The sequence below is a fragment of the Mirounga angustirostris genome, unplaced genomic scaffold, assembly GCF_029215605.1.
Source record: "Mirounga angustirostris isolate CCGP_5_RB_7025 unplaced genomic scaffold, mMirAng1.0.hap1 SCAF_6, whole genome shotgun sequence".
NCBI classification, from domain to species: Eukaryota; Metazoa; Chordata; class Mammalia; order Carnivora; family Phocidae; genus Mirounga; species Mirounga angustirostris.
The window spans coordinates 152,208,000-152,234,847 of NW_026991714.1; the positions used below are offsets into that span (position 1 = coordinate 152,208,000).

Sequence of the window (26,848 nt, forward strand, 5' to 3'; positions counted from 1 at the left end):
GTCACCACTGCCTTTGTCTTATTAAGATCTCATCTTCCTGGGAGCTGTTTTTCGAGAGGTGCATGTGGTGATCTTCCTGGCTTTAGGAATTTCAAGAGGATTGTTTGCTTCCTGGAAGAATTGTCATTAAGGGAGACTGTTGGAAACCAGCAGGAACATGAGAAGAGGTCAACTTTTGGCCACACAGAGGACTGTGTTTTTGACTCCAGATACTTCCTGGTTTGGTTTGGCTTAAGACTATTATCTTGTGGGTTTTTTTTTTTTTTTTTTTTTTTCTTTCTTTCTTAGTATTGCCCCTTTTTAAAATTTGTCTTATTTGCTGTTAGAATCCAGTAGTACCGAAGATAGGGATCGTAACTGAGCCTAACCCAATGCCCACATGTGGTGGGCACTTGAGAGATTATTTGAAAGAGAGAAAATAATGAACTGCCTTAATCATTGCCTTTTCTGTTCCTCTTTGGTCTGAGTGTGCAATTGTATAAAAGAAAGCAGCACAAAAGTTTTAAAAACTTAAAAAGTGTGTTCTAAATAGCTCTCTCCAAATGCTTTTTCTTTTTTTCATTTTTTCGGGTTTATTGGACAGTTGATGTTGATTTAAAATGTATATGATTTTCACCTAGTACATTTTGAAAAATGAAAGTAATTACAAATATTGTTTCAAAAGGGTGTTTTAAAGAAAAAAAAAAATAAAGTAGGAAAAGAGCACCCAAGAAATATATGAGATGGAAGATACAAACCAAAGACAAATGACTCTGCCTCCCACTTACCGTCAAGGTTCATTTGGATAGATATATACCGGGTCGGGGAAAGTGCTAGATAAAAATAGTGTTTTAAGCCCAGTGGAAATCTTTCATTCCTGGAAAAATACAGGATATATATATTTAAATCTTTTAACAATATAATTTATCAATAAATTTTATTTCCTACAGGTATAATGTGAATACAGATTTTTATTGGTTTTAAAAAGTTTATATTAAATTGACAGTCCTATGAGGGAAGGATATAATATTATGTCTTGGTTTTTCTCAAAGTGTACGGTTTACAAAGTCCTACATAAATAGCTTACAGGAATTGTGTTCTAATTATTTAGAAATTGAGTTATTAAATACGTTTAAAATTCATATGTCAGATAGCACATCATATCTGGTTGAGGGGCCTCAAGGAAATTATCAAGCAAAATGCAGTCATCTTATTTAAAATGCATTTAAATGTATGAATAGACCCAGAAGCAAATAACCTAGCAAGATACCTGCTTAGTGTCCAGCAGCCTTGCAGGAGTTAACGGTAAAATTTATCAGACATCAATAGTTTATTGAAGAAATACTCCTTTTTGCTTCATAATTTGCAGAAGGCTACAACTGTCAGTCATGATGTACTGCCTCTTGAAATTAGTCAATAGAGCAAACAGCAAGAATTGCTGTGGGCAGAAAATAAACACTGTAATCATGACATAACTGGGGTCAGTGATTTATGGATTTCAATATAGTAGTAGCTGCATATGATTGAAAATTTACTAGGTCACTAGTGCACCAAAAATTTTATTCACAGCCTCCAGGCATCTTTTGAAATGTGCAACAAAATAAAAACCTCTGAACCTGTTTTGACACTGCAGACTCAGTGGATGACATGCCAGCCCAGTGAGTCTCATTTGAATGTAAATGTGTCATAAACGTTTATACCATACTTTTTAAAAACATCAACTATTCGAAGGGATGATGCATGTGAAGCTGACTTACATACTGAAGTAGTAAGAAAGGACCTTTTTATAATCAAGCTTTAAATTCTTTTATTTTAAAGTTGGAAGCTGAAGCCGTTCCTGAAGTATCTGAAAAATATGAAATTAGTTCTGTTCCCACCTTTCTGTTTTTCAAGGTAAGGATAAAGATGGCACAAGAGATCCTGCTTCTGTCGTGGGCCATGGGGCTCTGTCTTGGTTCCTTTACCCTCTCCCCTGATCCCTGAACACTTGGCACTGGTTGTTCCTGGCTTTGCCCTGTCTTCTCATAGTCTCCTTGTTTGCACTGATGCCGAAGCTTGGCCTGGGGTTCCTGCAGAAGTGTCATGGGCAGTCAGAGTTGGGGCTTCTAGACAACAATCCGGATACTTGGCTATAGACCCAAAATGTTCCCTGAGTTGGGTCAAAGTTGGTTGCTTAGGGCATGTGCCTGGGCGTAATGGAACATCTGGCTGGTCCTGGTTTGATTAATGACTCTCTTAGGAAGCAGGTGCAGATCTGTGCTTTAGGGCACCCCTGAGTGTTACCACAGTTCCCCCCCAATACCGCATTTATACTTAGTAATAGATTCATCCCCATGAGGGTGGGGAAATCTTTTCTGTTTTTGGTTAGACTCTGATCTGGTTTGAGTTTGAGGTATTGTGATGTTTTCCTAGTATGTTCCCAAAAAGGGAAAAAAAGAAGACAATTACGTATTTCTAAAATTAAGATGCATCTGGCAATTGGTAATCAGGTTTTTAAAAACATATAATAGTGTTGACCCCTTTAAAAATTGGCTAGAGCTATGAGTTCATACTTGTTAAAATTTTGGATCTTAAAAGGGATGATGAAAGAATGCCACACATATTCTAAACGACTTTTTTAACTTCAGAATTCTCAGAAAATTGACCGATTAGATGGTGCACATGCCCCAGAGTTGACCAAAAAAGTTCAGCGCCATGCATCTAGCGGCTCCTTCCCACCCAGTGGTAACGAGCATCCTAAAGAAGATCTCAACCTTCGCCTGAAGAAATTAACTCATGCCGCCCCTTGCATGTTGTTTATGAAAGGAACTCCTCAGGAGCCGCGCTGCGGTAAGAAGCTGCTTTCACAAGGACGCAGACAGAACGGGTGCTTGACCAGTGTGGGGTGCGGCTAGGTGCCCATCTCTGTTCCTGCTGTCCGTTCCTCTTACACTTGTGTTGAGATACCTTTAGAAAATCAGGAAGGTCCTAAGTCCCACTGGCATTCTGTCGTGAGGTGATGAGAATTAGGTTGCGCCACACACACAGAGAATGTTGGAACCCAGAGGCATCTTAGAAATCATCTGATTGAAGATTTTTGTTTTATATACCTAAGTACCCAAAGAGGGGGAGTTTGCTCAGGTCACCTCGGAGTGTAGTTGGGATTAGGTTCCAGCCATCACATTGCTGTCACCTGAATGGGCTTTTGTCTGCTCATTTTGCTATTAACAGTTTCCTGTCTTTCTTGGCAGTCTCTCTTGATTCATGTAGTCCAGATTCAACAGTTTAAAAATTTACAGAATTTTGGTGGCATTCCTGTGTCTCCCCCTGTGCTTTTGCCTTCCTTCTTGTCCCAACGTTGAATTATGTGACTGCAGTGTTCACCTATTGTTTATAGGTGCTAATAATTGAAAGATTCTGAATTCTGTGGCTTATAATCACTCTTATTTTCTGTACATATATGCTTGTAATTTTGTCCTTAAGTGAGTTTTAGAGTTTATTTGACCCCTCTGGTATTGGGTTTATGTTATTTTCTTTTTACTATGCCTAGTACAACATTATTATGCTTCATAATTGAGCATTTAATGCCCCTTGATGTTGCTGTTGAGAATCTGAGAGTATTTGTTTCAACTATACAGGAGGGAGTTTATTAAGATACGCAGCAGTAAAATGGAGTGTGCTATTGATATGATTACTGCATGTCCAGTGTGGCTTTATAAAAATAACCTAGCTTCCAGTGTAAATTTAATTGTAAATTCTTCCCTATATGGTTAACAAATTACATATTAGATTATGAAAGTCTAGTTTTAAAAATAAAGTTTCATGTTGAGTCCTGTCTTAAAAAGGTAAAGAAATGGTTCCTTTTTCTCTCAGTTCTACTTGAAAAATATCCTTGCTAGTATTTACATGTCAGATAATGCCTGCTGTTTGTATGTTGAAAAACTAACTTGGTCTCTACTGGAGTTAACCCCAGATAGCAACAGCCCATCTTTGTTGTGGTGGTTTGTTTTTAATAGTGGTTACGACTGGTTTACTTTCTCCCATCAGGCAGGAAAATCATTTCTGGTACTTTCTTTGGTGACCTGAGAAGAGGGACTTACAACATGAGTCTGATGGGTTTTATTCAGTGCCTTTCTTGCAATCTGAAGTGTGGGTGAACTGTTGTCAGATGTGGATGAACCTGTAGGAAGGGTTCTATGCAGTAAACCTACAGTAAAACCGACAGAATACTCTCTTCTTTGGGATGGAACAGGAGCATTCTCTCACTCCTTTCTGAATGGGAACCTAACAAGACTGGCAGGTGGTGAAAGTGCAGCTTGGGAAGGGGTGCTAAGGCAGCAGAGGGGGAGGTCGTGCACTGGGAAGCGTGGTAGCCCGATGTCACGGCAGATGAGCCGCATCCCAACACCACCTTATGCCCCTGCCCTGGGGATGTAGGTACAGGTGAGTGACTCTCCCTCTGCACCCAGTCCTTCCTTGGTGGTGTTGGGGTTAGAGTCCGACTTGGAGATCCTTTTCAGATCAGATGTTGTATGATTATTCAAGTAAGTTAGAATTACACTTAGAAATAGTCGTTTTCCTGCTTACCTTTTTATTAGACTTAATTTATAATATATTTCTAGCCATTTGTATGTTAACTGGCATTTAGAAGACTATAAGTAACAAGGTAGAATAAAAAAGAAGCTTTACAACATGCTAGAACAATCTGAAAAACACAGTATTATAGACATTTAGATAATAAAAGATATAATTAGGGAATTCAAAAGAGATTTTTAGATATATATGATTTAACAGTTACAGTTTCATTCCAAACAAGTACTTGTTTTATTCTTTGTAATTTTTTAAAAAGATTTTATCTGTTAGAGAGAGAGAGAGAGAGAGAGAGATTGAGTTGGGGGGAGGGGCAGAGGGAATCTCAAGCAGACCCCCCTGCTGAGCGCATAGCCCGACTCGGGGGCCTGATCCCACGACCCCAAGATCATGACCAGTGCCCAAATCGTGAGTCGGACACTCAACTGACTGAGCCACCCAGGTGCCCCTATTCTTTATGATTTTTAGAACTACATTTTTAACAGGCTTTTCTGTTTCCTGATATCTTGATTTCTGTAACAGCATGTCTTTCTGTCAGATACAATAAACATGTGACATATGGTGAATAGATTATTTTAGAATGTAGGTATTCTTTAAAAAAATACTTAAGGATCGAGTAGAAGGTATTTTGCTGTGGCTGTTCCCGGCCACTCGCTCCACTGCTGCGCCCCTGGCTCTGTTTCCCCTCCTCTGTGCCCTGCCGCACACACCGTCTGCATCTTTAAACTGTTCTCTCACATAGGCGCATACTTGACTTTCACCCACTTCCTTTCTGAGCTGCTTAGTGGGAAAGAGGTTTTGCTCTGTGTTGGCCCATCAGAGACGAGGTGTAGGCAAAGCCTCCTTTATAAAAGCCGTGACCGTTCGTGCTCCTGGACGCGACTGGCTGGTATTTCCGTGTTTTGTACAGAATTCCCTTGGAAGGCCGCTAGCAGCGCCCAGTGTTCCCCTTGGGCTCCCGTTGTGCAGTGGCGCTATGGTGGTTTTTGATTTTTGCAGTGGCCCCCACCTTGATGTCAATTAATCAAAAGCCATGAGTGAATAACATTACATTTTCTCTCAAGGAAACCCTGAAAGCCATTTCAGGGTCTGCCGTGGAGCCCGCTGGGTCTCAGCCCGACCCTTGCACGCTTCACACTCTGTCTTCGTCGCTTTCACTTTTGGGCTCTACCGGCAGAAGTGTGTCGTGTGTTATGAGCCTGACACGTTGATAGGGTGTCTGTCATCAAAGAATTAGATTATCCTTATTCTGTGTTCCTCAGGAGGACAGGAAAGAGGACTCTCATGTTTTAGGCAGATTTTCAAGAAGCACCGAGATGTCCATCTTTTTAAACAGAATGTTAAATCCTTGAACATGCAGGTTAATTAAGTTATTTGGGAATTCTTGTATCCGTTTCAGTTAACAAAGCTTTTAGCAAAGCAGGGTATTTGAACCGTGGGACAGACCTTTCTTCTGCAGTAAAAGTCTATCTTAGCAGGTTTTTCTTTTTAAATCAGACACAAGCATCGTTGGTTCATAAGTGGGCTTCAGGGTTTTATTGTGACTAGATAGTGATGAAATGGCCCAGTTAGGTGTACTATTCATGCCTCCTGTCATGAGTACAAACGACTGCAGACCGAAATGCTGGTTCTGTAGCAGCTAAACATGGTTTTTCCACTTGTAAATATTTTTATTGCATTCATGCACTTTTCTTAAAAAAAAAAAAATGTGTAAATATTGTGTTATTAGAAGGAAGCCTTCTCACTATTTTATCCTTAAGCATAACATTTCCAGTCTGCCACTTTAACCCTTAAAAACGAAACATTACCCATCAATCTTTCTAGCCTGCATGTAATTGCCTAAAGCTAAAGGAAAGCTTTTCCTCAGCCAGTTACAGTAGAAATGAGTTAATATATTGGCAGCAGAATAACCATCAGCAATCAGCCGTTAGCTGTTTACTAATGAACTCCCAGATGAATGAAAAAAATTTCAGAATCAGTGTTTTACTTCAGGCTGTACATGAACTTAACACTTGAGTTGTAGGAAAAGCAACTTATATGCTGTACAAATAAATACCAGTGCTTTATCTTAATAAACTGTAGATCTGAAAAATGTCTGGAGCTCAGTAATACATCCAGGTTTTAAGAGTAAAGGTGCTTTTGCATGGCATCAGGTGAAGCCTATTCTTGCAATTAATCTTATACTGAATTTTATGATTTGATTTGATTTCAAAATGCTGATGCTGTGAAATCCTGCAGGAATTTTGCACATAAAGAATAGGTCATTTTCCAGTGAATTATGACTGTGTTTGAAAAGAAGGATGGAATGTGAAAGTGGAGTGGTACAAAGTATTGAAAAACAATTGGGAAGAATTAGCTTATGGAAAGAAAAATATCCTCTTTTCAGACAAGACTAATAGATTTATAAAAGACTGATATTCACACTCTTATACTTCAGTACTAATGTCATAATCAGAAAATGATGTCAAAAAAGTACAGGACAAAAATGTGTCACAAAAGTATAATAAAATCATGGAACATAAGATTGTCACTACAGTGCAGTAAAAAAAATCACATTACATACTTTAGGGAATGTAAATAGTTTTAAAAAAGAGACTGTCAAGTTACGGTACCAGATGAGAAAGAACACTGTCAGTCTATTGACAGTGCCTATATAACAACAGAGAAGACAGCTTTGAAATTCAATGTACCAGTTTCAACTGAAAGAACACATTCCTCCTTGACTTTTAATTTATTCTACTAGAGATGGCGAAAGACGGAGAAGTGCTAGACCGAGCGCACAGACCTGATACAAGGCAATAGAAACCAAACAGTCGGGTTTCCAGTCTGCGTGCGCAAGGAGTGGCTAATGATGGCCGTTGTGGGGCTTTTCCTCCATCCAGTGGTGATTCTTAGAGATTCACAGACAGCAGAGCTGGGAGGGACTGTCTGGGGTATCCAGGTCAGTCCCCTGATTGATGGGGAAGTGCAGGGAGGGGAGGGGGCCTGTCCAGGGCTCAACTGTTCGTCTCCCTGCTGGATGGAGCAGGTGCCAGGGCTTTCTGGCCAGCATTGTTTCTCCTACAACAAAAAAATGTGCCTAATATTAAGAGGAACATTGATAAATATACACAGACTTTTTTAAACTCACAAGTGTGCTAAACGCTAAGCCATACTTGAACACGTGGTATAGTTCAACGTCAGATTAGGGGTTCTTGGAATTTGTTTTCTCTTTACATGCTGTATAGGTGTACTGATTAAGTCACGGTGAAACAGGCAGACTCTATGGTCAGTAGCTAATGTGTGCTGTGAAGGAATATGAAATCACGGGTATGAGAGAGAGAAGCTAAGTTCTTGATTTTCTTTTTCTTATGCAGGTTTCAGCAAGCAGATGGTGGAAATCCTTAACAAACATAATATTCAGTTTAGCAGTTTTGATATCTTCTCAGATGAAGAAGTTCGTCAGGGCCTCAAAACCTATTCCAACTGGCCCACCTATCCCCAGCTCTATGTTTCTGGAGAGCTCATAGGAGGACTTGATATAATTAAGGTTAGAACTGAGAAGTCTGTACCTTGTAAAGAATTTTCATTTAGAACACACTTTTCTAAGTACAGTAATGAATCTAGAGTATAAATTACTTAAGAATCTCTGCATTTACAAAAATGAACCTGGAATATAAAGTATTTCTGATGAGATGCTTGATACTCTGTAATACCATACAACCAAGGAGATGGATGTGAATGTTTTCTTAAACTTACACATGTGTTGATTTCAGGAGCTTGAAGCGTCTGATGAACTAGATACAATTTGCCCTAAAGCTCCCAAATTAGAGGAAAGGTAAGTGTTTTAAAAGTTTCAAATAGTCTACCATTTAGTACTTCAAAAATATTTAATTCTTGGTTTTTGCATTATTCTTTCCATATAGAAATCAGGGATTTGTTTTTGTGTGCCAAGGTCATAATTGTGTTGTTTGCAGTCAGATTAGCCATGCAAACTTGGGAAGGTCTCATTTGCACTGGGGAAATTTTTACACCAAATTAATGATTAGGTGGAGGGTATTCTTTGTTTTTATAGAAATATCATTTTATCATTTTCTCAGTGGCATGACTCAGTTTTACTCTTTCTCTGTGTTTCTGAGCCGGGATCCAGCAATCCTGGTCCTCAAGTAGCAGTCCCTGCTCGGCATTGTCAGAGCACTGAGCGTGAGGGGTGCCTCGTTTGAGGAGTGCAGGCTGTGTGTGTGGTATGTGTAAACACTTCGGGCTGTCACACTGCCTTTCTAATCATGGTAACTTAGAATTCAAGGAGATTTTGGAGCTGTAAATTGGTCTTTGTTTTACGTAGGATCTCAATCAGCTTTTAAAGATTTTATCTTATGGAAATTTTGGACTTTGGCCTGTAGGGAGGCTTAAAGGGATTTTTATTGTAATAAATTTGAATTAATGTAGAGGTTTAAAGAAGAATTTATTTTGAAATACATCAGCGTATCAGCCATTCGTAGTTGGGGCTTGAGTTCGTGAGGTGAAACTTTCTCTTGTAATTTTCTTGCTATTCAGCATTCTGAGAATTTCTAAAATTGTTTAATAATAAACACCTCATTTATCTGTCCTTGATTAATAAATAGTATCCCATATATGTCCAACTGACCTGTAAGTGCCACATTTTCTCCAATGATTTGTACCCTTTCCTGCCTTTTTGATAGGACAGTGATGCTCCTAGTCCCTTGTGACTCTGCGCTCCCAGTTGCGTTCTTGGGGGAGGGGCAGAGGGAGAGAGAATCTCACGCAGGCTGTGCACCGAATGAAGAGCCCGATGCGGGGCTCGATCTCACGACCCTGAGATCATGACCTGAGCCGAAATCAAGAGTCAGATGCTCAACCAACTGAGCCGCCCAGGCGTGTCCCCAGTTGCATTCTTTGCTCTATCCCCTGGGTGGCTCATGGAGGCGGTGCTCCTCCGAAGTCCTCTGTGCTTGGTGTGTGCTTGCATCTGCTTTCAGTCCATTTTTCTCTGTTGAGTACACTCTTGCTATCGTTTGTGTCCCTGTCTTCATCACACCTGCTCTCTCCTTCCTAGTGTGCCGTGTCTATTTCCTGTGGCCTCAGGCACCACAATTTAACTGGCTAGTTAGATTCTGTAGAGATCTATATTCTTGTATTTTGAGTGATCATCTAAAGTGCTGCCAGAGTGCGGAGAGCCAGAGCCTGAGTTCCGGGTCTGGCGATGTCTCTGCATGTGGGACGGAGGGAAGTATCTGGGTTTCCTGGATTCAGATTGTTGGGTTACTGTAGGTGATGGATGATGATCAGCACCACATTCTTCTTTTTCTGAGAATCAGCCTAGCGTACTCTCCCCGAAGTGGACGGGGCTTAGCTGTGAGCATGAGTTGTGTGTTTCATTTGTGATAACTTTGTTCTCTGAGGGGTGTTGAGCTGTGAGTGACCCAGAGCACCAGTGGGAGGAAGATCCGGTGATGTGACCACCACGGGGCTCAGAGGGTCTTCAGCCCGTTCTCCTGACACGGACTGTTCTGAGATGGGTGACTGGGCCTTAGGCTAGACACAGACGGCTGGCGCTCTTGACAGCAAGTGAGAGCACGGGGTGTGAAATCTTGCAGAAAGAGGGAAACAAAGTTAGGATGGGAGCGTTTGACTTGAGCGGCTGGTGGTGGCTGGTGTTGCAGCCCGGAGCACTTCCCTCCCAGAATGACCCTGTGGAAGCCAGGGAGTGTGGAGCTGGGTGCGGCCTCGTGGTGGAGAAGGGAGCACACGAGATCTGGTTTTGGAAATTGTGGGTGGGCTCCTAGACAGGCCCCTTCTCGAACAATTCCTTACTGAGTTGGTTATTATTATTTTTTTAGTGCTGTGAGTTGATGGGCTTGAATTGCAACTCGAAGGAACATTCGTTGCCTTAAAAGCCATATTGTGTTTTATGGTGGCTCAGGGAGGGAATGAAATAAAGGAAAATGTCAGTGCATTTGCTTGTTTAATGCCACTCAGAGCTGTGAACTATCATCCTGCTATCCCTCAAATATGCATGTTACTCCTGAAGCGGAGCAAAAGTGGTGTTTAATAATTGAGCTGAGCCATTTTATATCAATTTTCTCTCTTTAGGCTCAAAGTACTGACAAATAAAGCTTCTGTGATGCTCTTTATGAAAGGAAACAAACAGGTAAAGAACTCAAAAATGGTTTTATTTGTAATTTCTTTTGATGTTAACATCTGCAACAAGAGGACACTTAAATCTTTTTTCCTAGCCATGGCTAATGAAGCTGTAGTAGCATCAGGAAGTTATCCAGGCCTAATTGGTGCTTATGGAGATCAAACAAAGTAATCTACATTTTGCTTGACTTTATCATCAGCATCTCAGTGGGGTGCATTTCTTTCTGCTGCCAAACTTGGTCAACACTGTCACTCGGTCCTGGTTCTGTAAGTTGCTGTCCTGGCACCATTCCAGGCTGTGGGCTCATGTAGTGGGCAGCTTGGTCCAGATACTTCCCGAGTACGGGGAGCCTCGAAGCTCTTGCCCTTTAAGAAGTCAGCGACGGAGAAGTAAACCCCGCAGCATTGTGTGTGGTCAGTACCATTTGATGAATGGTGAAATGGTTTGGCAGTTCTTATTTATAATGGGGTGGTTCCTGTAGCTTTTTGGATGAAGGTACATATTGGTTGGGCATCATTTTGAATATCAAGTTTGATAGATCACTCCCACCAACAGCTTGAGCAATCATTTGTAAGGAAAATTAAAAGCCTTTACGAAGGATGATCATTTATATTTGGACCAGAACAGAGATCTCCAGACAGTGGGTTCTGTTACCTGTCTTTATTCTCAACCAGTTACGGAGGTGGGCAAGGGGGGACAGTGTGGTTGGTCTGTTTGGGAACAGGGGAGGCCAAAGCCCTGAGAGGTGAGGCTGATGGAACGGAGATGAGCATTTACATTCCCCCCGGGCCCTGGTGCTGCCCAGGCCTGTGGGCTGCCTGCTTAACCTCCCTGGCTTCACTGCCCCATGTGTGAATGGACGGTGCGCCTCATGAGTCATTGAGAATGAGGTTGTGATAACTAGTGTGAGAGTTAATATAACTGATATAGTGAAACCAACTAGTTAACTAGTCAGTGTAACTATTACAGTGAAGGTAATGACTAGGGAACTGGTAATAAAGGTTTCAGCATGCTGGGATCACTAGGTTAGGACCTAGATTCTTTGACTGGTTCACTAATTTTATTAAAACAAAATAGAGGAATTAATACTTCTTAGTAGGATAAAGTTATCTTTTTATGTTTTCTTGGTGATTATTTAAAGCAGATTTTTATTCTCAAAACACAGTTTTTTCTGGAAGCCCAGCCAGTATTGATACATCTTGGGAGCAGAATCATGTGTGCTGTTACGTTTGTGTGGTGCCTGGCCTTTCCCATGGGATTGCTGGGATTTGGGGCCTGACAAAAATGTGTCACAGTGCCATAACCTCAAAAAAAAGTTGGTGCTCTGTAATGTAAAGATAAATTTTAAAAAATGGGGGTGACCGTTTAGTTGGGAACAGGAAGATGGGATCCCAATCATTACAAAAAGGTTAGGTGAGTTGAGGTCATCTGTGAGAGTGAAATGGAGAAGGAACTGAATTTTGTGGAGCGCCGAGGTTCCACTCAGAGGAACGTTTGACCATAGAGCTTGTCAGGTTCCAGGACACGTGTCCTCTCTGGTGGTCAGAGCCTGAAGTGCACTGTGGCGGGTCCATGCCATCTCGGTGAGCGATGTTCCTTGGGACCATGCTGGGGGGCTGCGTAGAAAATGTAATACATCTTTACTCATTTCTTTTTTTCTTTTTATAAATTTAGGAAGCAAAATGTGGATTCAGCAAACAAATTCTGGAAATACTAAATAATACTGGGTACGTAAATCCTGATTTCAAATGGTGTGTTTAAGAAATTCCAACTCTTCAGTTCTGCCACTGATGCCTGTCTGTTGTTACATCTATATCCACATATTTTTATTTATTTTTGCTACAGTGTTTTGTGAATGCTTTAACTGAGACCACAACAGGATTTTCTGACCAGTGTCAACCGATTGGTAACATAAAGGAGCTTCTTAGAAGGCGATCATTAAAATAACTAGTTGTCTACTTTCCCAGAAGAAAGTCCTTAACTAAGATGCATTAAGATATTTTAAGGAAAGTGTATCAGAGGCTTTTAATTTTCCTTACAAAAATATTCTCATTTCTAAACAGTTTATGAAATGGCTAGAGCACATGTGAGGTCGTTATGTGCATCTGAGACGTGGGGGAAATTAAATGGCTGTGTTCATGCTTTTGATCTGCTCAGTGGCAACGCTGCCAGCTAAGAAAACTGCGTTGATTTTTCTGGTTAAAAACAAAACCACTTGGTTGGAGATACTTCACCCATGTTCTGTAGTTTATCAAATGTTTTGGCTTTTTTTTTTTTTTTTCTTATTTCTTATCTCACCAGAGCTTCTTTTTAATATTATAAGTATCCTAGCCATAGCTTTAAATAGATTAATGAAACCTATGAGGTTATGGGGAAGGTAATCTTTGAAATATTTAGATATTCATGGGCAGGGTTGAAAGTAGTTGAGTAGCACATGTTAAATACAACTCTAGGGACATAAAAAGCAAAATGATTGATTTCTTCAAAAGCAGATTGTGACATTTTACAGAGGAGAGTCTAGAGTCTTTTGTAGTCTGGTCTCCCGCCTGCCCCTTGCTCACCCTGCCCGAGGTTGTCTGAGGCCGGCTTGGTTCTGGTCGTCAGCTTTTATGGCCCCCTTTCCCCGTCTTCCTTCTGTGACAGCTCCTTGGCGTGGTATGCTCAGTCTGCCTGTCCCTCGTGACAGTGTGTCCCTCAGGGTGTCCCTCTGCAAGGTTGAGGACAGAACAGCACAGCATTGGGCCGTCTCAGCCTGTGTGTTTGGTGGAAGGTCTCCATAACGTTGCTTTCTGCCCCCATCTGTCTAATGCTGTTTGGATTTGCAAGTCCTGGTCATCCCAGAGCAGAGGGGCTTCTTTGGAAATGGAGCCCTCCCAGCTGCAGACTTGCGATGAGCGGGACTCTTTAGCTTGAACAGACTGTGATCTTGCTGAGAGCCATTAGTCTGTGGAGAAAAAACTGCTGGCTTTGTATTCCTGCCCCTCCACTCTTACACTTTCCTTCACTGGCCCAGCGACACATGCCTCGAGGGGCTGTGTGCCAAGTGTCCATTGAGGTGTGAATGGCCAATGCATCTCTTTACAAGAACTGCTCAGAGATGCATTGGCCATCGTGACTACATGGCACACCTACATATACTCAGGCCCAGGACATCCTAGGTCCCTCAGATGGCTCTGTAACTTACTATTTTTATCACACTGTTCAGATTAGGATCTGCCTCCTTTAGCTCACCTTGAAGGGAGACTTCCATTGGGTCTTTTTTTTTTTTTTTTTTCCCTTTCAGACATTCCTTTTTTGGTAGTTGGTGATTTATCCTGTCATCTTATTTTTTTTGACTGTTTTCTGCACCATGGACAATTTTCTTGGAAACTTGTTTACTAAGTGAACAAGATTTCCCTACGAAGATGGTTTTGGTTTTATGAAAACTGAAATTTATTTTTTACATGTGGCATTTTCTTTGGCCAGTTTTTGGGACTGCACCTATTCCACAGTCTCCCTGTGGGAATCAGTCCGACATTCATACTAATTCCTTGATCATACCTGATAGTGCCGTCCTTCCGAGTACCTGTGGTGGTTGGGTTTCCATGCAGTGATTTTGCATTCATTATACAAATGGTGTTCATTATACAGCATGCAGCCACACCACTCTCACTGGTTTATGCATACCGAGAACAGCACGTGTGCTTTGAAATCAGCTTGTTTTCATGTGGGGAAGCACAGCTCCGTGAGGTGGCATTTGTTGGCAGTGTAGTTGTCCTGCTAGTGAGCCTCCAGTCCAGCTGTGGGTGTCCCTGGGTGTCCCTGGGCCTCAGAGCTGCTCCCTCCTGCTCCCTGAGCAGTTTCTAGTAGGTCAGAGGCAGCAGCCCCAGGGATGAGGGCTGGAAACGCAGTATTAAGGATAGACTTGGGTGAACTTTGGATACAAGTCTAATCTGCGGGTTGGCACACTGCAGTTGGCCGCCGACTTCTGTAAATAAAGTTTTATTGGCACGCAGCCACGCCCACTCATGTCTGCCTTGTCAGGCTCCTTCTGTGCTGTGCAGCTGGGTAGAGCATCTGCAGCAGACCGTGGCCTACAGAGCCCACACGTTGACTGTCTTGCCCTTGAGACAAAGTTTGCTGACCCCTCTCTAACCCAATGTTGTCTAGAGAAAAATCCAGATAAATTTGTATCTTGGGCTGACTTGTTCTGTGGGGTACCTGACAGATTGAAACGTAAAGTCATTTCCATTTTTCATCGTCAGTGTCAGTAGCAACAAAACTGTTTACTTTTCTTGACTGTTTTTAAAACACCAAGTAGGTTTTACAATTTTTTGTTTAATAAAACTATTGCCTATTAAAATGTTTTCTCCTTTTTGTAGTGTTGAATACGAGACATTTGATATATTGGAGGATGAAGAAGTAAGTTCTGTATTTTATGTTTCTTGTCCTTTGCCTTAGTTTTACTCATTAGGGTCTTATAGTAAGGTTTCAGAGTTCCTGTTGTTTCTGTAGGTTCGGCAGGGGTTAAAAACTTATTCAAATTGGCCCACGTACCCTCAGCTGTATGTGAAAGGGGAGCTCATTGGAGGACTGGATATTGTTAAGGTAAGGTCGGAGTTCATCTGGTATCCTAAAGACGGAAAATGTTGGCATGTTTGAAAATTATCATTTTATATTGAACAGTAACTATGTGGCTTCTTTGAGTGCTTTCCTTCCTGGCCTCCTGTCCAGTCACTTCTGACCTTGCGTTGCCATTTCTGTCTGTAGTACCGTGTTCTCTCACTGCCCCTGGTGGATCAGACTGTTCTCACCCCTTCCCTGAGCCAGTCAGATCATCCCCCTACTGTGGGGCCTTCTGCATGACCTCCTTCATCTCCGGAGGGACTGCCCACTAAGGGCCAAACTGTAACTTGGCATTCTGAGATGCTCTGATTATGGCCAAACTCAAAATTTGATTTTTACTCCCACTTTGCTAAGTCTTCCATGTTTTTAGCTTTTCTTTCCTCATCCGTTCTGCTTTGGATAGCTGGCATGTTCCATACTTACGTTTTCTGCGTCCTTCAGGGCCCCTCTTGTTTCTGAATCATTTATAGAAATGTTTTGCTCCTGCTCCTGAAGTTCTTCTGTCCTTTTAAATTTATATTGTATTATTTCTCGTGTTCTTTGATTTTGCCTGTGTGCACTTGCGTGATGGAATGGAGAGGACCAGGCCGGGGGCAGGCCTGACACCCAGTGCTGCCTGGCCTGCCAGCTATGTGACAGACCTGAGCCCACGGGCCCCGGTCCCACAGAACAGTGTGAGACTGCGGTGGGCCATCTGCAGGTCCACCTCTGGTCTCAGATGCTGCAGCTTGGTTAGGTCTGTCAGATTGTAAGCATGTTTGGAGAATACATCTTTGATGATTAGCGTACTTCTTTGGTTTACTTTCCATAAACTCTCAGTGACTTTTCAGCGGGCATGACTTTTCTCTGGGCACGCCCGCCCGATACCACCATGGCTCTCTTTCTTAGCCACTCCCTCCAAGCCTCCAGCCCAGGCGGGCATCCTGGTGTTGGAGGAGGGGGCAGTGGGCGGGGCCAGGACGGGGCCTGAGGAGGAATGCCAGGCTCCACTCGGGAAGCTCGGGCCTCCACGGAAGGTGGGGCTGCTCCAGTGTCGGCCGGCCTTCGTCTTGCCTTGCCGCTTGGAGAACTTTCTCCGAGGGCAGATGTCTGACTTCATAAGTGGAAAGCAAGTAGTAAGTAGCGCTGCTTCTACTTATGTTTTAAAGTAAGTTTTAGCTTCTATTTTCATATCGTGAGATGACTCAAGCCCAGTGCTGAGCGACCCCAGCTCTGTGGGCCGGACGTCTCATCGGCACTGGCACGAGCGCCATTCCCTGCAGAGGCTGCTCATCGGCTGTTCCCCCACGCAGCTCAGCTGCCGCAGCATTCCCTGTTTGACTTCACACTTCTCAGGACGGGGAGAGGCAGTTTTCCTCGTAAAGTGTCTCATTCCTGGAGGAGAAAACAAGGTTTCACATAGTAGCTCTTGAATAGCCTGGAAGCAACAAAAATACACCTGCACTTGTTGTGTTATATATACTTTTTATTTGTTTAAGACCCAAGCAGTCTTCAAACCCCAAATACTCCTGAGCCTGTATTGTGTGAGTGTTTTATAGCCTGTAGCGGTGGGCCATCGCTGACTCTGGGGAGATAACAATCAGTCAGTCTCGTTTAATTCTAAAGCTGAGCTTCACAGGCAGCTTCGTTGTAGGTCTGTAACGGGATGTTAGAGGACTCTTGTTCACCTGCTAAAAACACGCATTTGGGAAGGTGTGATGCTGGTAACATTTTCCCCCAAGAAGATAGCCGGGGACAGTTAGGTTGCCACTTTGGTCTGTTTCCTGCAGAGTTCAGTTCTTCATCTTTAGTTCACTGGAAACATAAGTGATGTTCCACTTGAGTTAATTCTGGCTGGCCTTTAAGAGCACTGAGAGCCTTTTTTGTTGAATGGTTGAATAAAGGAGTTACCCAGTGATTCAACGACTCAGTCAGTCTAGTGACCTGAGAAGAACGGCAGCTAATTTGTAGTAGTCAGTGCCTGCTTCAACCCTGCAGACTGTTCAGAGAGTGGGAATGTTTAGTTCAGGTCAGCTCATGCTAGTGCTGGTGACGAGGGTCCCACCGCGTGCCAGCCACACTGCCCGAGTGCTTAGGCCATCCTCACATCACCCTGAGATGAGGGGACACAGACGGAGAGAAGTCAGGTGAGCACATTGCTGCTTTCTTCCACGTTTCCGTTTGCCCACGTTACTCACAGTTGTCCCCCCTGTTTATTGCTGTTTAGACAGGAGGCTGTAATTGTTGTGTGCGTTAATGCTGAACAGTCTTGGTTTCTGAATGCCTTTTAACTTCAATTTTGTAATCTGATAGTGCGCTCCGTTTTTATGGCGTGATATTTGGTTTCAGTGTATTGGTAGACTGGAGTTTTATTCCAGTCCAGTATTTCTTCTGGTTCTTGGATTCGGGTGCAATCTGGGATGGTTCGGAGGTTTCTGTTTTTCATCTCTATGCATACATGTTATTTTTGCTTTCTGTTTTCGTTGTTAGGAACTGAGAGACAACGGTGAGCTGCTGCCAGTGCTGAAAGGAGAGAACTAGGGACTGTTACACTCGGTGCCTGACTGCTGCAGGAAACCTTCGTCACAGCGGGGCGGCTCACGACTCCTTTCTCAGACTGCTGCGCACCCAGTTAGGCTCGGTGTATCCCACCAGCTCGTGCTAAATAAATACATGTATGTTTTGTTTGTTTTTCATCAAACCAGTATGCAATAAACATCTTCAAATCCGATTAAAAATACTTGTGTAAAACTGTCTTTTTTATAGTGATGTTAAATATATAGTAATTAACCTACTTTAAATTTCTTTTTCATACTCTGTGGGCACCTTGTAGCAGCTAAGAAATAGGCAGGCTTCAGAAGACGCAGAAGGTTGATGGCGTCGGAAATCCACAGTCATATTTAGAACAGCTCATATACCAAACCAGTGGCTCCCCTCAATGGCCAAAGATCTCTTTACAGCTTGGAAAAATTCAACTGAAAATGTGTTCCTGACCGCATCCCTGCGCATGGCTCCGGTGAGATTGCAGAGGCGACGTAGGGCTCAGCAGATTCGGAAACTCGTTTCAGAAGGTACCAGGGGCGTGTTAGCAAGCGGCAGCTCAGAGGAAGATGGGCTCTCCTGAGTGTGTTCCTGCCCTCACGCTCTTCACGACAGGGAGAAGAACCGGGCATGAGGGTGCTGTCAGTGTGTTACGCACCACAACTTAATCATTCTATCAAAAGCGCTGATTTAGCCCTTACATAGGCTGAGAACATCCTGAGGTCCATGAGAATTTCAACAGTAGTTTAGATCCCGAATCTCACACGTTTAAAAAATAGTTGCCCCATTAGGCCTTTGTTGGGTGCACTTTAAGCCGGTGGCTGAATTCGCCTCCACGGTTCTTAGACTTCAGTGCCCATGACACATGTCCCCCTCATTAGGTTCTCCCAGCTTGTCAGTCTGGGCGGTTGAGGCTCCACAGAAGTGTCTGGCAGTAGAGTAAGGAACGGGGTGCAAAAGTCAGCAGTTCCCATGAGAAACCAGAGGGAAGTTAGCCTCTCACTGGGGCTCGAGCACCCGGCTGTCCCCTTGCTTCGTTTGATTGTGTGCAGGAGGATGCTGACTTCTGTTGTGTGTATGTGACCGAGGGCAGTCTGCACAAAACCCGAAAGCTGACATGGCCTCATGCTTCCTGTAGGAGGACAACACCTGTCATGGGGGCTTTCCTTGCCAGTGTGTGTAATTAGATGGGTCTCCTTTGGGCACTGGTCCGTGAATTTCTTTTTTCCATTTAAAACAAATCATTGCTTAAGTGAAACCTTTAAAATGTATATGGAAATGGAATCGTAACAAACTCTAGTAAGTCACTGACAGATGCTGTGAACCACAGAGGAGGAGTTCGTAATTTTCTTGTATCCTGTGTCCCACACTGAAAGCATTGCATTGTGCTTTCGTGATTTGTGCTCCGTCTCCCAAGTGCCACCTGTCAACAAGCCAGCTTTTAGCTTCACCTTATCTTAAGCAACAATATCTTTATCATTGCAGATTTGATAAACTAGTTTTTTTCCTTATGCACATTTAAATAAACACGATGCATACATTTTAACAAATGCCCATCTCCAATTTGGGAACTACTGTTCTGGTCTAGGGTGGTGGTTCTGATAACATAAATGCTTGCACATTGTAGGATGGCTTTCCCTTCCCGTGGGTGCCTTGCAATGATGTGAAACTTTGGTGGTGTCATCCTTGAGTATCACAGGTTGAGTTAGGGTGAGTGTTCAGAGTTTTCGGGGAGTTGTCACTTGGTTAAACTCTGTAAATGGTTGGCTCCGGGAGTGTTGGGAGTGGCAGGGGTGCATATTTCTGTCTAACAGGTGTTTCCAGCTAGACATTGGGAAGGTCAGAGATCTCGTTCATGCAAACTGATTTATAGCTATTCCTAACCTGATTTTATTAGGTATATTTTAGGAGCAAGGCAAGCGATTCTGGGGCCCAACCGAACTTCAAGTTCCGCAGGCAATCCCAGATCCAGTATTCTAATAAAAATGGAGCCTACCCTTGTAGTAATGTTTTGTTAAAATTGAAATCCTCTCTCTTTCCCATCTACAAATCCTAGAGAAAGTTGTTCCTAGTGCTTGAGAGACCGTTGAGCCCCCAAAGTAAGGTGACCGTGTCATTGGGATGTTGCCCTGTCCAAGCTTTGTTGGGAGCTTGTGGTGGGAGAGACTCCAGGTAGGTGCTGTGGGAGGGTTTTAGTGAGTTTGGATGTTTTGGAGGAGTAGGGGTGTGCGTCTGGGTAGCAGGGTCCTCTGCACATCCCAGCTCTACCTGTTAAGCTGCCTCCCTGTGCTTGAGTTTCCTTATAAAATGGAGCTCATCTTGGGGCCCTGACGGGCTGTGACAGGCGGTTAAATCTGCAGGGTGCAAGGGGTAGCTGGGGTGACTGGCCTGTTAGCCCCATCCTCAGGATTGCATGTCCAGAAAGGCCTGGAGGAAGGGCAGGTAACTCCTCTTGTCCAGGCTGGAGGTAACTTCAAGGGAAGAGTTCTTAGGGACTTGGCATCCACCTGGGGAGATAAGCCTGGAGGAAGGGACTCCCCCCCCCCCCATTTTTTAAGCTCTGATTTTGTTTCATAACCAAAAATGGGGAAAAATAAACGAGAGGAGTTGGGAATTCTGTGCAGGGAGGAATGCAGGAAGGTCCAAACTTGCTCAAGGGTGTAGCCGTAGGGTTGGAGCTGGGGTCCCCCTCCAGGATTGTGTGTTTCCCCAAGGCTTCTGAAGCCCACTGCTGCCATGAGGCCTCCCCAGTGAGGGTGTGCAATTAAATTGCCTTTATGTGCCTGGGAGGAATGCTGGCTGCTCTCACTGGAGCTGCCCTTCTGCTGGGTAATCCTCCTTGCTGCACCGAGCGACTCTAAGTCTGAACACTGACTTGAAGGAGGCCTAGTAGGCAAATGTGTTGAAAGTTGCTATAATAATGTAAATGTACCTTGTGAAGAGAACAGGATGGAGGGTTGGCTCTGCCCACGTGGCAGCTTAGGCGTTTTCGTGTCATGTGGGACAGCTGAGCCTTGCGGAGTCAGGAACCCAAGGCCCCATCCATCTTGACTGACGGCTGACTTGCTCAAGAAGGATGAAAACAGTGGTTTTCCATTTTCAATAAATCTAATTGAGGAGTTGGGAAATTGAGATGGATTTTTTTATCTATATTTTTTATTTGAGACTGATTTTTAAAAGTAGCATGTTTTTATAAATAGAAAAATCTCGTAACTTAAAACTGCACTGTAGTCATGAAAAGTCTAATTGATCAGTAAAACAACTGCGGTACATTTGAAGGGCCTGACTTAGGTCATCATCCCTTGTCTCCCTGGAAAGCATCATACAGACTGACCTGGCCTGTGGTCAGAGGAGAAGTTAAAAGCTTAAGACTGAAATATGAAACACGATTCTGATTTAATTTTTAATTAAAATCCGTTTTCTTAAATTTGACAATTGGTAATTGTTACCAAAATACAAACTTTTTTTTTTCTAAGGAAAAGTAATTTGGTTCTTTGCAGATAAATTCATTTTTTTATACCTGTTTCAGATGTTGGGTTCTGGGAATGGACAGAAGTTGAAATAACTTACCGATGCGCCTGTTTTGGGGTAGTTCCAAAGACAAGGTTTCATAACTGGTATCCCCACCCTGGTTCAGAATCTTGGCTTCCCTCCTCCCCCGCCGTGGAGCTTTGTCTGCTACCTACAGATGTTCAGATTCAAAGGACCTCAGGGACAGGGAGGCACCCAACCAGGAGGGTGACCGGGGACGCCTGTGTGCTGGGGGTGTGCCTGGGCTTCCCGCGTGCTGGCTCATCTCGGGCTGAGCATCTTTTGTGGAAGGACTCCTGTGTGTTTATGTTACTGCAAGCTTCCAGGGCCAGGAGCTAGAATGTGAGCCAGGACCCTGATCCCAGCCCCGAGGCTGTGCTTTGAGCAGGCCACACGTCACAGGAGGCCACGTCAGCGAGTCTCCTTGCAGAAGTCTGGCTTCTGAAATGACATAGCAGTTTTACATCCACTTTAGGAGGATTGTGGCTTTTTAAAAATTGTCAGGACTCAGCAAATTGTGACCGTAAAAGGCTTCTATACCCCCATACCTTTGTCTAAATGGTTATCACTTGTAGATCATATTAATCTTTCCTTGAAACACCGATTTTTATCTGAGGAAGTTACAAGTCTCCCATAGGAACTCCTCCAGGGAGAGCCTGCTCTTTCCGGGGGTCACCAGGGGGACGCCTGCCTTGTGGTCCTGGTAAGGGTTCCTCTGGGAGCATGTGTTCCCCTCAGACAACAGTGTAGCCTCTCAACAAGGCCTTGGACCTGGATGTGGACATCTGTTCAGCAAGAAGGGACACATGGTATTTTTACAGGAGTTAAATTTACTGTTTTATACTATTGTTCTGTGTGTTGTGTTTTACAAAAAGGACCATGACATAATGAAACAGGGAAGGAGGTTGCATATTCTCAAAGAGCCCCTCCCTCCTGAACGAGAGCTGGAGGTGGTTGCCCTTGGGCACAGTGTGGGGGTTTCCAGGTCAGCCTCTGTGCCAAACAACCTGGCCCTCCGTTCCCAAGAGAGCACATTGCTGTTGAGTAAGAGAATGCTCTCCAAGGCGTGGCCTGCCCCTGGGAAGGAGCCTGCTGCATCACTTGGGTGGGGCCTGAGCGCTGGGCCAGCTGCGTAATTCCCAGAGCCCCCTGCAGAATGAAAACTTGGGACCCTCGTTCAAAAAGCAGGAAAGGGGCGCCTGGTTGGTTATGTGGCTGCCTTCAGCTCAGGTCATGATCTCAGGGTCCTGGGATTGAGCCCCTCCCCCTTAGGCAGGGCTCAGCAGGGAGTAGGCTTCTCCCTCTGCCCCTCCCCCTGCTTGTGCTCTCACTCTCTCTTAAATAAATAAAATCTTAAAAAATAAAACAAACCTAAAATAAAAAGCAGGAAAAAAGTGCCCTTAGAGGTGCTAAAATATAAAGCGTTTTTAGTTTTTAAAATTTGCAATTTAACATTCTAAGTAAAGTTAAAAATTATTAGCAAGAATCCATTTTTCTTTATATCATGCAATGGTGCTTTTAGATGCAAATGCAGGAGCATTTGACATGTACGGGGCGTATACCTGACATCACGGTTTGTTTCCCATAGCTCATGCATGCGTGTGTGTTGTTACTAGAATGTTGGAAATGCTGCATGGTACCAAACTTTCTATTTCACTTCTTGATTGGTGCACCTTCTCTCAATGCTGCACCTTCAGTGTGTGATGAGGGAGGAGGAGGAGGAGTGGGTGCCCCCTCTTTCCCCCCGTCAGGCCCACCATACATGGCTGGCTAGCACAGGGGTGACAAGTCAGAAGGGACAGGGTTCCTTGGTCATCTATGTCTTAGACCGCTGTTGCCGTCTTTCTGTGCACGAAGCAAGTGCTGGTTTGAACGGAAAGCATGGTTGCTTGGGGCAGCATGCTTCCCGTTACTGTGTCATAGGCGTCACAAGCTCATCTGGACTTGCTCTGAGTCCCGCTGGTCTCCCGCGTGCTGGGGCCGCTGGGATCTTGGGCTCACGGGGCATCAGGCATGCTGTGTGTGGGTGGGGTGGCGGGGAGAACAGGGGGACCTGCATAGCATCACACGCGTTTCTTCTCACGGGCACGCTCCATTATCCCATTACACTTCACATACAAAACACAGGTGCAGAGGTAAAATCAGAAAGAATTTCCAGGCGACAGAGCACGAAGCTAGCGTGGGCCCTTCTGAGTGCAGGGCTGTGCCAGGCCCATGCGGACTGCCCTGCTTCAGAGCGGGCGGTCTGAGCAGTGGCAAGGGCTGGGGATCAATCCCTGCCTGCCTGCTCTGTCCTGGAGGTGCTGTTCAAGAGCCACTTAGTGTAACCACTGCCCTGCTAAGGAACCTTCTCTCTGAACTTGATCAAAACTGTTCACTAGAGAAACGACCCCATCACCCCCAACAAGGTCGCACTGTCCTCCCTGTGAATTCCTGCGTTAATGAGTCCGTGAACAACAGCGAACTCTTACCTGGTGTGAAGGCGTCAGCTGCTGCCCTAAATAACTGAGGCGGTCAACCACTGAATTCTCACACCGACCCCAACCTGTAGGCATCGTCAACCCCGGTTTGCAGATGGGGAAACTGAGGTGAAAGCACTGGTCCAGGTCCCATGGTACCAGGTGGACCTGGGATATGGCCCTAGGTCCTCTGGTTCCAGAGTCCAGCTTCAGCTTGCGGAGACCCTGAACAGGCCCGGTCCTCTCTGCGACGGGGGGCAGGAGGGCGCTGGGCAGGGCGGAGGGCTGGCCTGCGCGCGGGCCAGGGACGGTCCGAATGTGTCCAGAGCTGGTTCAGGAGGTCGGGGCAAGGACTAGCTTCCCCTGCTTCCATCAGGAGGGAGAAATGATTATCACAGGAGCCGCCCTTATGGAAGGCCAGGCGCTGCTGGACGCACAGCCCGTACCACTGAGAAACTGCTGAGGACCCAGCACAACGGGTATCACAGGTACTGTTTTTGCCGTGGGGAAACAGGTTCCGACATTTGCCAAAGTCGGTAACCAGAGAGTTGTTGAGCCAGGGTTCAAATCAGGCTCCATCCCTGCCCCTCCTGGACAAAGTGAGCGGTCATCCTCCTTGGCAAGTGTTGTGCTCAGGGCTGGGATGGGGGACCAGAGCCTCGCTGAGGCTAAGGCCCGGCAAAGGGCTGCCCTAGCGCGCGTGACGAGGGAGCCCCTCGGCTCAGGGCAAGCCCCGTCCCGCCTCGGGCGGGAGCTCCTGGGTCCCGGACGGGCAAGGCCCCTGGGGCAGCCTGGGGAGCCGGCCAGCACTCGGGGAGCAAACCTCTAATCCTGTGCGCAAACACCGAAGTTCTAAATCAAGTGAAAGAAACGTTACGATGCATGCTGTCCTCTTACCTTGACAAATACCACCCGCCAGGACCTGGAGGACCACATCCGAATTTAGAATAATCAGCGCTGGGAGGGCCGCCCTGGGCCCGCCCCCACCCTTCCCACCTTCGGGTTCCCTTGGCGCCTCCAGGGCCGGCGCACACGTGTGCGCCCCAGCCGCACGGCCGAGCTCTGTGCGCAGGCTCCGGGTCCGAGGGCGGGGGGAGTGCGCAGGCTCCGGCCCCCGCCCCCCGCCCCCCGGCCCCCCGGCCCCCGCCCCCCGCCCCAGGCTCGATCCAGGCGCGCCAACTTTCCTGAGGGGCCGGCCCCGGGCACGCCCCACTTCGGGAGGGGTCGGTTCCAGTGCGAGCCCCTCCTGGGGAGGTAAGTCCCACTGCGCCCCGCTCCCTAAGGGTCGGTCAGAGTGCGCCCCCCCCCCCAGGGGTCGCAGCCGGCGCGTCCCCCTCCTGGGCGGTCTCGCGCGTGTGTGCGCCTGGCCCGCAGGGAAGCGCGCCGCCGCCGGTACCTGGCCCCGGACGTCGGGGTCCGAGCGGGTCGCGAGCCTTGCCCATGTGGGGTCTCTGCCCCCGACCCCAGCGTGCCGCGGGCGCAGGGTCTCCCGGGGCGCCCGTCTGCCTCCAGGCCCAGGGGGGGTGCCGGCGGGCGGTGATGCTGAGCTTTCCAGCCCGCGCGGCCGGGCCGAGGCCCTGCGTGACCTCGGAGGGACCGGGCCGGGGCGCGGACTGCCACGTCCGGAAGGATTCAGAACCTCTCAAGCCTCAGTTCCCGGGAGTGCAGAACGGCCCGGCCGGTGCTCCCGCTCCCCGGCTGCTGCGGGGTCGGAGCCGTCAGCGCGAGGCCCGCCCCGGGGGGCGCGGGGGGGCTCCACGTCGGCCGCGGACCTCCAGGCGGGCGGAGGCGGCACGTGTCCACGCGGCGGCGCTGCGCACCACGCTCCGAACAGGCCCGCGCCGCCTGCGGGGCGGCCACCAGGCACCGGGGGGCGTGCGAGGACCGAGGAGCGCGCGGCAGCCGAGCCCGGAGCCCGGAGCCCGGAGCCCGGAGCCCGGAGCGCGCCGCGCCGTGAGCGCGCCTGCGGGCCCGGAGGCCAGGGCGGCCCTGGCTCCCGGGAGCGCGCCCCGCGCCCCTGTGCGGAGGCCCTCTGCGGCCCGCGTCGTGGTCCGGCGCCGGGGCCGGGGCGGCAGGGGAGCCCCGCGGGGCGGGCGCGCGAGACCGCGGCCTGCCGGCCTGCCGGCTCCGCGGATGACCCGCCTCGAGCGCTGGCGGCCCAGGGGGCGCGGGCCGGGCGCTGTGTCCGGGCGGCCCACCCCGGCGCCCCTCACCGCCCTGCGGAGGGCACAGTGCAGCGCGCAGGCCGCCAGGGGCTCGGCTCCCTGCAGGGCTTCCTGTTGCCGAGCCCCCCCAACCCGTCCGTGGCCCCTCAGAGCGCGGAGCCGAGGGCCTGGGAACAGCGGGGACCGACTGAGTTTAGATTTTTGTTTTATTTTTTTATTTTTAGGAAAGGCACTTTTTCGTTTTTAAAGATTTTACTTATTTATCTTTAAGAGAGAGAGACGGAGAGCACAAGCAGGGGGAGCGGTGAGCAGGAGCCCGATGCGGGGCTCGACCCCAGGACCCCGGGACCATGACCCGAGCCGAAGGCAGACGCTCAACGACGGAGCCACCCAGGCGCCCCTCATTTCTTGTCATTAATGAGCCAATATTGATACATCATTATTAGCTGAAGTCCGTACTTTTCCAGATTCCCTTAGTTTTTACCTCATGTCCTCTTTCGGCCCCAGGATCCCACGTAGCACTTCATTATCGTGTCTCCTAGGCACCTCCTGTCTGTGACAGCCTTTCAGACTGGCTTGTTTTTTTCTTCTTCTTTTTTTAAAATTAATTTTATTTTATTATGTTATGTTAGTCACCATACATCACATCATTAGTTTTAGATGAAGTGTTCCATGATCCATTGTTTGCGTATAACACCCAGTGCTTCATGCAGAACGTGCCCTCCTTAATACCCATCACCAGGCTAACCCAGCCTCCCACCCCCCTCCCCCCCAGAACCCTCAGTTTGTTTTTCAGAGTCCACCATCTCTCATGGTTCGTCTCCCCCTCCGATTTCCCCCCTTCATTTCTGCCTTCCTGCTATCTTCTTCTTCTTCTT

General features: G+C 46.4%; 1 protein-coding gene across 2 annotated transcripts in view; it reads left to right on the forward strand.

Annotated features, from left to right (window-relative positions):
• Positions 1-18,012, forward strand: part of GLRX3 (glutaredoxin 3) — a 32,445-nt gene extending 14,433 nt beyond the window's left edge. The window contains exons 3-11 of one of the 2 annotated variants that reach the window (XR_010412626.1): positions 1,798-1,872; positions 2,607-2,808; positions 7,905-8,077; positions 8,304-8,365; positions 10,642-10,699; positions 12,365-12,417; positions 15,052-15,091; positions 15,165-15,277; positions 17,765-18,012. Coding sequence is in view for 1 of the 2 variants with exons in the window: in XM_064595469.1 (XP_064451539.1) it covers positions 1,798-1,872; positions 2,607-2,808; positions 7,905-8,077; positions 8,304-8,365; positions 10,642-10,699; positions 12,365-12,417; positions 15,052-15,091; positions 15,185-15,277; positions 17,765-17,815 (807 nt within the window). In the remaining variant the exon portion in view is untranslated. The remainder of the gene's footprint in view (positions 1-1,797; positions 1,873-2,606; positions 2,809-7,904; positions 8,078-8,303; positions 8,366-10,641; positions 10,700-12,364; positions 12,418-15,051; positions 15,092-15,164; positions 15,278-17,764) is intronic. The other variant, XM_064595469.1, reaches the window with a different exon arrangement.
• The last annotated feature ends 8,836 nt before the right edge of the window (positions 18,013-26,848 follow it).